The 11,490-nt window shown below is 44.0% G+C and overlaps 1 protein-coding gene across 3 annotated transcripts in view; it reads right to left on the bottom strand.

The window, feature by feature from the left end:
- Nucleotides 1-536: 536 nt before the first annotated feature.
- ARHGAP32 (Rho GTPase activating protein 32) overlaps nucleotides 537-11,490 on the bottom strand; it is a 297,599-nt gene continuing 286,645 nt past the window's right edge. For all 3 annotated transcript variants that reach the window (XM_075564089.1, XM_075564090.1, XM_075564091.1), the window contains 3 exons: nucleotides 9,363-10,241; nucleotides 7,690-8,639; nucleotides 537-6,470 (listed from right to left, as the gene is read on the bottom strand). In XM_075564089.1, coding sequence (XP_075420204.1) covers nucleotides 4,227-6,470; nucleotides 7,690-8,639; nucleotides 9,363-10,241 — 4,073 coding nt within the window. In that variant the 3' untranslated portion in view covers nucleotides 537-4,226. The remainder of the gene's footprint in view (nucleotides 6,471-7,689; nucleotides 8,640-9,362; nucleotides 10,242-11,490) is intronic.

Here is an 11,490-nt window from a genome sequence, read left to right as displayed (position 1 = left end):
TGGCACAGGAATTAGCTCTGGACCCACTGTTGGGCAGTTTGGTAGCTTGTCACATTTGGTTCAGATCTTTAACAACCCATCTCATTGGAATATTGCCTGTTATCTGATATTTGGCACAAGACAGTATACAAAAGGACCAAATGCAGGAGAGTAATTTTTCTCCTTCATTTCACCCTGAAGATAAACATGATATGCCACAAATGCCTCATGATGATCTTTAAATAGGAAGCTGATAACAGCAAGGCTTTCCTAATACAGGCATGGATGTAGCATGTCTGCTTACTTTCCAGTGGACCAAGGAGCTTTGGTAATTTGAATGATATTCATGTTTAACCTGGAGATGTGGCCAGGCAGCATACCCGTGGCAGAGACAGAAAAGAGCACATTTAACTCCTTTTCTCCACTCACCATTTGGCCTAAGAGGTGTCATATGTGAAACCTGCCTCTTGGTCCAATGGCCTAGGTCAATTACTCCCATCTACTATAATTCAAATTGTCAAAAAAGAAGAAACACATACACAAAGGAGTCTGTTTTAACCTGAAATACTTGTTGATATTTGAATTGCTTTCAGTGGAACATTTGCATTAAAGCACAAGAATCTCCATCTGGATCACTGGAGTACAAAATTCCCTCCCCCTCCCCAACCAAAACAGAGAAAGAAAACCCAAATCCACAAGTCAGCTTCAAATAGGTTGTTGTTTTTTTTTTGGGAAAAAAAAAAGACTAAATATTTACATATGGGGCAAGAAATAAATCACAAAATTATTTACAAAAATACACAAGCTTATGTGCATTAACAATTTACACCAGTTCACAAAAATATTAAAACATAATAAAACTATATAAATTAAAAGAACACAGAGATATGATGTAAGACTTTCTAGGGTGCTTCTCTCATGCAGGTCATGGCTGAAAAAGAATCTGGTTTTGCTATCTCAGGATCTAAACTATAAAACAAACACTGTTTATTCTTTGAACATTAACAGTACTAATCAGATAAAGGGGAAAGGACCCTCTGTGCACACCGACATTCTCTTGCATTCAGTTAAGATACACCATTCCTGACATTTCTGTAACACATAAAACTGAAAATCACATGCCTCTAACCATTTCAAAATAACCTTCTGACATACTTTTGCTTTCATTATGCATTCTGCTTAGGGGATACTTCGCCCCAACATACCAGATAGGTGACTGACATGGACTCTGCAGGTCCCTCAAATAAAGGGGCACATTTCAAATTTACATCGTCTGCATCTATTGCTACTTTAACTGCACATCCTCCTCCTGTATTCCCACTCACATTAAGGGCCTCTTCTCTTTGTGAAATATGAGTCTAGAGTTTTTCAATCTGACTCTAATTTTAAAAAAAGCTCTCTTTTATAAGACATGTGAAAGCCCTACCCTTAAACTACCCCAGAGCCTTGCATGTTTAAAAGGAAACTAACCATAACAAGCCGTAAGGCGTGGATGAGATTAAACATTTGAAAATGGCACTTCTGGGGTTGTTAGCAAAGTCTCTAGCCTGACATCCAAGGAACACGTCAATAAAACCAAGTTGTGGGATCAGAACTACAGGGGGGCGGGGTTAGCGGCACACGATATATTCTGGAGACATGGCTATGAAAAAATATCAAGGGAATTACATTTTGGGTCTAATTCTTGGCCATAATACTCCATGTCATAATTGGAAAGTAGTAACGTTCAGTTACTGTATTTGTGAAGTCACACACAGGTGAACGATGCTGAGGTAACCGGCTCACAGTGATCTGCCATCCAATTTCTACCCCCACGATACCAGGCAGGGAAAGACATGGGCAAAGTCCTTCAAAAAAAACAAAACAAAAACAACCCCAAGGTTAAGGCTCTATCTACATACAATTAATGAAACAACTCCAGGTTTCATCTGGAGTTTGTGTTTCAGATTTATACCAGTAATTTTGAGTTGCTACTCTGTATTCAAAATATGTACCAATATTTCTAAACCCATTATTAGTAAGAAATTGCTCTGAGGCATTAACATTCGTATTTGTAAATGAAGACTTTAGTTTCAGGAGTAAACAATGTATGATAACAAATCCCAAAATATCAAAATTGGAAAGGACTTTTTCAGCCACTTCCTACGGACTCTCTGTTGCCAAGGCTCACATGCATGCATTAGTCCCACCAGGCCTTCCTAATCTCCATGCTGCTGGTGCATACTTACAAGGCTGGTGTGATTTCAGAGGGGATTATTGGACAAAAAGAGATGGTTGGGTGAAAAAAAGCCCTGCATATTCACCACAGATCAAACTCCTGAATACAGCACCCACTGTGTTGACATGTCAAATGGAATGATCCTACCAGGTTTCCTCACGTTCTGGGATTATACTAGCTGGGTCTGCACTTTACTAACGTAGACGCCTACGTGTAACAGGTCTTTTCATATCAGTGATTCAGTTTCTACTGCGGTCCTTACCGAATCCCTCCAACCAGTTCTGGGACAACAAAAGAAAACCTCACAGGATATTTCCACCTATAAATGTATCATTTTAAAACTTTTTCTAAATATAAACCCTTAAAATGCAATCACTTGATTTTTTTTATTAAAAAAGGAACTGGCATGAATCCTAATATTTATATAATTTCACAGCAATAATAGCAGCATGATTTAGCCTCTTAAAAGATTTCCTCCTTTGCTCTAAATAAAAGTTATTTCCAAGTTTAAAAAAGCCAGAGCAGCAATCACCCAGTAAATGGAATGGACTTTCCTAGTGTTTTCTACAAACTGAGCACTTAAAATCTGGTTGTATATAAAACTCAAGCATTATTAAGATTTACGGAATGCAATGACAATCTAAACTCATTTTGTCAATAGAGGACTGTATTGCTTACCTGGCATAGGGTGATGGGGTGAATTAAGAATGAAGTTGGGCTAGGGAGGTGTTTTGTACTACTGTAATAAGGAATGAAACTTTCAAAAGAAAGTCCTGGGTATTAAACATGTTTAACATGTCTACAGAGCTACGCAGAGCTGTACCTGAAATGCTGGTGGTCAGTGGCAATAACAATGAAACTGATCACACAGGTACAGAGGGAACAACTAACATGTAATTACTGAGCACTTAAAAGGTAAACTGCCTGGAATTCCAACTGATGAAATGGTGCTGTGTGCTAAGTGGTTATGTAGTAACACAGTAGTTATTTTGAGAATTTGCAGGGAACTTGGACTATGGTTTAGAAACAAGTTGACATGTAAATTTGTAATAATGATAATTATTCATCAAAACCATGCTGCTGGATGTCTTGTTTTCCTTAAGAAAATGAATTGCTTTCGGAGAACAAATGGGGTCGTATGTTTTACAAGAATTTCAATTTACCAAATATTATAGGGAGAAACACAAGCCAACCAAAGACCCCTGCAGGCAAGAAACACATTACATATAGTTTTGGGTGCTAAGTTTACTGATGGCAAGAACTTTTTCCCACCTAAGAAGTCCCTTGAAAACTCCCATCAGCAGTGACCTGAACTTGAATATCAATCTAGAGGGAGGAACATGTGTGGATGTACACAGCATGGTTCAGACTGGATTTAAATAGTCTGACATTGCAAGGGATTCACAAAGCCACTTGCCTTATTAAATGTTTAAAGCCATAATTCTTTTTCTTTTTTAAAATTACAATGTGGCTAAATATTCAATTGGCTTATCTTAAGGGTCAGGGAAGTCTCCATTCTAATGTAAGAGAGAAGTCTCTTCGGAAGACAAGGGATAATGGAGGAAAAACTGGGTGTCTATCAGGGAAAGTTGCGTGGCTACTGCAGCAAGTAAGGGGAACACAACAGTAAATGCAAAAGTCTACCAGGAAATAGATGTCAACAGCTCAGAACTACATAGCAAATTCTAAGAAGAAACAAGTTCAAATTCAGTTAAAGGCAGTCCTCAGGCTCTTGCAAATTAGCCCTATATGGCAAGTGTGGTCCATGACAAATTCCTTTACTAGATTTTCAACATGGTGCTTTTACAATCGCTTAGATTTCTTTCAATGACAAAAATGACAGTCTACAGATGGAAGAGGTGGCGATGAAGTAGGTCAGGGGCAGGATGGTGATTTATTTTTATTAGAATTTTTAAAATGTAGTTGGGCTTTTGTTGTATTGTTGTTTTTAATCTTTTTGGTTATTGGGGAAAAAAAATAGAGCAGTCCACTGCCCAGCAGAGGCTGCTTCATCTCTATTGCTTCAGGCTCATTCTGCGTGGACCTGGGTCTCAGGGTGCTGCAGGGACAGCTCTGTAGGGAGGAAAGCCCCTTGGCCCAAAGCTGTGGCATATGTCCTGTTCTGCGAGTGGGAAAAGCCTGAGGGCGCGTATGTCCCCGTGCCCCCTCCTCCTCCAAACACTGCTCGAGAGTGCTGTGGCAGGGGGTGGTAGTCCTCTAAGTTGTCGTACTGGGACACGACGGTTGTGCTGCTCTGGTGCTTGCTGGGCATCTGGTACTGGTACAGCATGCCAGGGTCCCGCTCCATGTTCGTCGTATGGTGGAGTTTCAGGCTATGACTCCTCTCTGGTTTAGGAGGTGGGACTGCGGACTGCACGAGGCGCTCTTCTTCCTTGTAGCAGTCTCTAGAGTGTTTCTCTGGGGCAGGAGGCTGCCTAGCCCTGGGCCGCTCTAGCTCTTTGGAGAGCCTCACCTCTTTGTGGTGTAGTCTTAAAGACTCCTGCCCTGATGTGATGTATTTCCCTCCAGAGTTATGGTAGCTGACTGGTTCAGAAGTGTCTGGAATTCCTTTGGACCCATAATCTAAGTGGCCAGCTCCCTGGGGATAAGGTGGCCCATTTTTTGACTCACATAATTGCCTATGGCTTGTTTCCTGGTGTGCTCTATGCTCAGGGAGACTACAACCCACGTCATGAATCTTTCTGTTCCGAAGGCTGCTTTGCTTCTGAGGGAGGGAGGGTTTCTCGGGCTGCCCATTGCCATATCCTCCATGGTGGTGGGCTCTCTCTAACTCTGGCTCTGGATGCTTCCTATAGGAGCGGTCATCTCCCTCAGGACTCATGGCTTTGGCTGGGCATCGCCCTTCCTTTCCCTCTGCCACCGAGAGAAGTCCAGTTTTCCCAGGATCCGATTTACTGCGAAGGTGGATGACATAGATCCCGCCCAGGTCATCTTGCACAGCTGGGGTCAGGTTATCATACTGGGACATAACAGGCCCTTTCACCTTCTGCCGAGTGCGGCTCTCTCGCCAGATGGACTGCATGCGGTATTTTTCCATGTCTTCAAGGTCCCATGAGGTGTAAGTGTGCTTTATGTCGGTGGCTGGAGGCATGTTGACCGCATTGTGGTCATTTCCAGGGAAATAGCCAATTACGTTGGCCCTTGGTCTCGGAGGCAAGCCAGGATAACTGTACAAGCTCTTCCCTTGTAGTCTAGAATTACAGAAGGCAAAATCTCGATTGGGTAGGCGGTGCAGAGGCCTCAGCTGTACAGTGCCACAGGCGTCCACATCGCACAGGGCTCCATCTGGACTGTAGTAGGAACTAGAACTGGAATATGGGCTGTACCGGTAGTGAACCCGGCCGTTTTCAAAATAAGGCTGAAGCTGAGTGACGTGATAATCTGAGCGGGCCTGGGAGGACTGATATGGCTTATATTGGTACAGGGGTCTTGGGCAGTAGGCTGGTTCATCATCTGGGGGCACTTCTGTCCGTGAAATGGGAACGGAGCGAATCATTGAAGACGGAGGGGCATGGAGAGACTGCACCCTGCGGATGGTAGGGTAAGGTGGAATATCTTCAGGGTAACAAGCATTCCTAACAGATGAGCTCATAGGGGGCATATATTCAACCCTGTTGCACAGCTTGGCGTGATGTCCAGATGCATTTCTTCCTGGGGCCACGTAAGTGTTGTAGCGAGGCCCCACGGAGGCTGGTGGCTCTGATCTAGAACCATATGCTTGGTGCTGCTCCAATTTATTGTGATGTGGGGGTACACTCTGGGGGCGGTACTGGCAGTTTGGAGTCATGCTGAAATGCAAATAGTTTTCCTGACCAAAGGGCTCAGGAGTGACATCAGGCCTGGCAAAGGAGGAATACGGTGTTTTCTGAGAAGCATGCTTAAGTTGTGGGATGGGGGGCTGTACAGGTAACCCATCGTCCACAGAGGCTGACGCAGCAGTGATAAAGGAGTGATAATTTGAAGTGTTGGCTGCATCTGCACTGCTGGCATGGATGGCGGCAGCAATCTTACTCTCCATGGTCCTGGTAGGAGGGACGGGAGCAGTAAAACCACACGAAGGGCGCACAGGAACAGATTCAGTGCGGAGGTGCAGCGGAGGGGCCCGGGCTTTTTCAGGGAGGCCTGGGCAGACAGCGGCTGCAGAGAGGCTACACTGAACAGTGGCACTGCCATCGCTGACAAAGACAAAAGAAGGCTCTTCCATCATTCTAGGCTCAGGTGGCTTCTCTGGAGCTGGAACCACTCCTGAAACCTAATGAAAGATAATAAAAGAGTGGGTCTTTTTGTTGCACATGCTCCGCTCGATGGAATCCAATGTTATTAAATTTGTAACTCATTATACTGAGGATATTTGGGAAGCAGCTTTAATTTCCCCAAGCTATGTAGTCACACTGGAAGGACCATAAACTGCCTTCTCCGCACCAGTTCTGGTATACCAAACGTCCATTGCCATGTTTGGAGAACAGTGCATTTTCTAAGTTATAAAAGGTTTTACATGTGAGATGAGGCACCCAAGGACATTATCTTAGTGTATGTTTAGAAAAGTAATTCCCCCCCCCCCAAATATTCTAAGTTTACTTATCTAGCTACCCAGTCAAGCCATCTAGGTCAGTCTCAACACCTACAACATTTTGTTAAATAGTTGATTCGAGTCTGAGAGATTTTTTAAGTGAATGATGATTGCACACATGAGCCTCAGCGTACAGCGAAGGCCGCAAAGTAACTCCTCTCAGCTGGCAAGTCCTCTCCAGCCTGACTCTGCCTTAATCTCTGCAGAAGAGGATAAGTGTTTTTACAGCGATACTGCAAATATGCTCTCCACGAGAAATGCTTGTAAGAAACGGCAGGTCCCACTAAGGACAAGAATTTTAAGTCCTTTTAATTCGTTGACTTTAAGAACTCTGTGGCTTGTTTTTAAAAGAGAAAATTAAGAAGAGCTTAGTATTCTCCAGGCAGTATTCATTTTCTTCTCAAAACAGACAACTAAGAAACAATCTGCTGGTTACTGTTGAGAAAATAATGAAAAACCCTAAAACAATGTCATCTCATAAGCATTTAAAGTGTCTGCAAGGCAGTCTTACAAATGCCAAGAGAGTGAAATATACTTTCACTGTGTGGATGGGAACGGCCAAAGTTAGTGAGCCAATGATGGAGTGCAAAAGCGACTCCTGCAACTCCAAGTACCGACAGCCTGATTTGGCTCATCTGATCATCATCTCTGTCTTATTAGGAAGAAATGATCTGGACCCGTGATGAAGAAAAGGTAGCCGGTACAGTCACACTGTAGTCAATAAGTAACTGTTGCTTTCTCAAAGAGAAACCAACATCTAGCTAGATCCCAGCCTCCAATGGGAAATGTTCCAGGGAAAATGCACAAGACCTACAATGCTGCCCCCAATGTATCCTGCTGAAAAACGGCATACCCCGGGACAAAGTTTATTTCATCTCCCTTGATTGTTGCCCTTTCTTACCTTGTGGGTATTATTTAATCCAGTATTGGCTGCGGACTTCTCGGAAGGAGGTGGGGGAAGTGGACGGCTAGTTCTGTGAGCGCGCTGGAGGGTAGCAACAGCAAAAGCAGTGGCTACAGCAGGCGGCTCAACCACAGTCCAGTTGGCTTCCCTGGTGTTGACTTCAGCTGTTGCCGGAATGGTTGTCATGTAAGCCAGGGTGGTTGTACTGGTATTTTCTTCAGGGGGCCCAGATGGAGGGTAGATTTTGTCCCTAGGCAAATTAGAAGGACTGGAAGATTTGTCTCCAGGCTCTGAAGTGTGGTGGGGCCTATCCACTCTTGCGCCAAGATGAAGGGAAGGCTGTTCCCCACTGTAGAAATGCAGGTGAGAAGGGTCCTGGTCCACAAAGGTCACGGTTGGCATGCTGATCTTCCCAGACTGGTCTTCAGGGAAATGCGCATGATCATTAGATCTCTCTGAGTCTGTGATGGGAACTACAGGGATTCGGGCCTGTTCCAGGTCCCCAGGTAAACAGGTTTGATGTGGCTGATTCCCTGGGGAGTCAGCTTTATGAAGTTGCTCCCCAGATTCAGTTGCACTGGAATGGGTATGATACCCAGTAGCTGCTGGATCTGGTACATGCTGCCCACAGTTCCCAGATGCACTGTTCTGGAGCTGGAACTGCTCTACTGGCATATCTGGTTGGTTATAGGCCTTATCTAGGGTAACATCAGAGTAGGAACTGGGCAGTTTATCTTCAGTTGTAGCCACTGCTATGTCTCCATAATTTGCATAACCAGCCTGAGAATTCCCTGGTCTCTTCAATGACTGAGTTGAAGCTTGCTGTGCAGACTCAGCTAGGGCTAGCGCCAACATGCGGGCAACGTTTTTCGGAGGCGGAGGTGGTGGGATAAGAGAGACTGAACTGACAGGAACGGAATCCTGAGGGGGGTCATGGGTAACTGCTCCTAGTGGGAAATTGGGAAAAAAAATGAGAGTGAAAAGGTAGCTTATGTAATCCTATATGGAAAGCCAAACATTCCCCAATTGACCATTTAAAAAAAAATAGATGCTTTCCATATTTCAAAACGGCAATCCATGATCTTCTATCCCACATGCAAATGCTGTAGTAGAAAACACATCTGGTTCAGAAGGAAAACTAAAACAAAGCATTTAGAGATTTCAGTTTCCTCTTGAATTGCTATAGAGATTGGGGGCTGGGGCAGGGGCGGGGTGGTGGTGGGTTGAAGCAGATCCCTTATCTGGCTCAGAAAAGACTGATTAGAAAACAAGCCTCACGTGCTTGCAGATGGTTACTAAGAATAGTTTCTTACATCTGATAGTGTAGGCTGGTTTGTTAACTTGTAAGGCTATCATACAGATACTTTATTAGAAGAGAACACAGAATCAAGAGCTATGAAGTTGTGCAAAAGTTTTCCATGAATTCTGACTGTCCAGAGAGGTAAAGGGACTTTATGAAGTTCTGAAGTAGGGCCATCAGCCCATTGGGGAATTTTTGCTTGATTGCTTTTAATTTAGGGCTGTGAGCCATCAGCACCACCCAGAAAAGCGTTCTCTTGGATTACAGGACAGCTGTGCAGAGCACATTCCTCTCCTAAAAAGCACAGGTGGCACACAGGGTTGAAGGCCCCTCTCAACTTAAAGAAAGAATGGAGGAAAACACACAGTACCTGTCTGTGCCTGTCCAGCAGGTACAGCCTTACTCTGACTGCTCAGGATGGCCTGCTCCTCTCTCTCTGGCAAGGCCATCTCTTCCAGAGCCACCTGGTCCATGGCCTGGACTTCAGGTTCACAATCTTCTTGGGCTTCTTGCTCACTTTTTTTCATCATTACTACCTGGGTAGGGGAGCTATCTGTGACATCTATTTCTTCCACGTTTTTGTTCCGGGTTGGAGAAGATGCATTATGAACTGCAGATTCCGTGACTGCACCAAGGACTTCTGATACCCGAGGGGGAAGGGTCACTGAAATGGGCTCTGATATGTTCATAGAGGGTGATTTGCTTAATTTCCGTCCTATCTTTGGAGAAAAAGCATAGACAACCTTTTCAGTGAATGAGGATGCTTTAGAGGATTTTTCTTCACTTGGGCTCAAGTCCAGGGTGAAGAATGGACTCAGTTTCTCCTGGAGAGGAGAGACAGGTTCAGAACTTGCAGTGCTTCCTGGAGTCTGAGACTGGCTACCACTTCCCTCTGCTTCTTTTTTATTGGTACTTGGTGTATCCTTGGAGTGTTCTAATGAATCTAAAAAGGAAGCAGCACTCTCCAGACATTCCGGTTCAGTTTTGGGAGGACTACATTGAAATGACATTGGATCAAAGTCCAGGCTGGCCACTCCAATGTCTGGTGGGCTCAAGTCAACATCCTCGGCCGAATGAGGAGACATAAGTGCTGGAATGTGGAGCAGCCCTACTTCCCCCTCACTTTCATCGTCATGGGGCAGGTTATCGTAAGAATTACAGCGGGTTCCCAACATCTCGCCATTAAAAGAAGCGGACAGCGCATCACTGCTAGATCTGGGTCTTCTGGGTCGGAAGAGCTTGGAATCACCTGGTAAAATGGATAACAATATCAAAATGTGAGTCTTACAATATGCACAATATCATGAAGTGTTACCTATTTATTACAAGAGCTTGGAATTACCTGGTGAAATGGATAAAAATATCAAAATGAGAGTCTTACAGTATACACAATATCATTAAATGTTACTTACATTAAAAAAGTAATCTTATTGGGGGCTCTTACAGCTCTTATCACAATCCATATATGCATTGTGTCAAGCACATTTGTACATATGTTGCTGTCACCATTTAAAAAACATTTTCTTTCTACTTGAGCCCTCGATATCGGCTCCTTATTTCCCCTTCCACCACCCTCCCTACCTCATGAAGCCTTGATGATTTCTTTTTTTTGTTTCTTCAAGTCTTACACTGACTAGCATCTCCCTTCACCCATGGTGCTGTGGTCCATGTAGATCATTGTGATTGGTTCCACCTTTCTCCCCCAACCTTCCCCTTCCCCTGCGGAAATCTCTATTCTCATTACTGGTCTTGAGGGGTTTATCTGTCCTGGATTCCCTGTGTTACCAGCTCTTATCCTTACCAGTATACACTCTCTGGTCTAGCTGATTTGTAAGGTAGAATTGAGGTCATGATACTGGGGGGGCAGGAAGCATTAAAGAATTAGTGGACAGTTGTATGTTTCATTGGTGTTATACTGTACCCTGGATGGCTCGTCTCTTCCTTGTGACCCTTCTGTAAGGGGATGTCCAATTCTATATAGGTGGGTTTTGAGTCTCCACTCCGTGCTCCCCCCACCATTCACATTGATACGATTTTTTGTTCTGGGTCTCTGATGCCTTATACCTGATCCCATCGACACCTCATGGCCACACAGGCTGGTGTGCTTCTTCCATGTGGACTTTGTTGCTTCTGAGCTAGATGGCCGCTTGTTTATCTTCAAGCCTTTAAGACCCCAGAAGCTACATCAGCTTTCTTCACCACATTTGCTTATGCTCCCATTTTGTCTTCAGCGATTGTGTTGGGAAGGTGAGCATCACAGAATGCCACAGTATTAGAACAAAGTGTTCTTGGGTTGAGGGAGTACTTGAGTCAAGGCCCAATGCTGATCTGCTACCTTAATACGTAACATATAAATACATGTACATAGATCTAGTTCTCTATCGTTATAGATAAATATATGTACATATGTACATGCCTATATTCAGACCTCTATAAATGTCCTTTGCCTCCTAGTTCTTGCCTATATATCCTTTTACTTTCCTCTTGTCCCACCACTA

Source organism: Tenrec ecaudatus, chromosome 12 (assembly GCF_050624435.1).
Source record: "Tenrec ecaudatus isolate mTenEca1 chromosome 12, mTenEca1.hap1, whole genome shotgun sequence".
Classification (NCBI taxonomy): Eukaryota; Metazoa; Chordata; class Mammalia; order Afrosoricida; family Tenrecidae; genus Tenrec; species Tenrec ecaudatus.
The sequence above is the reverse complement of the archived record's forward strand: the minus strand, read 5'-3'. Positions and strand labels throughout refer to the sequence as shown.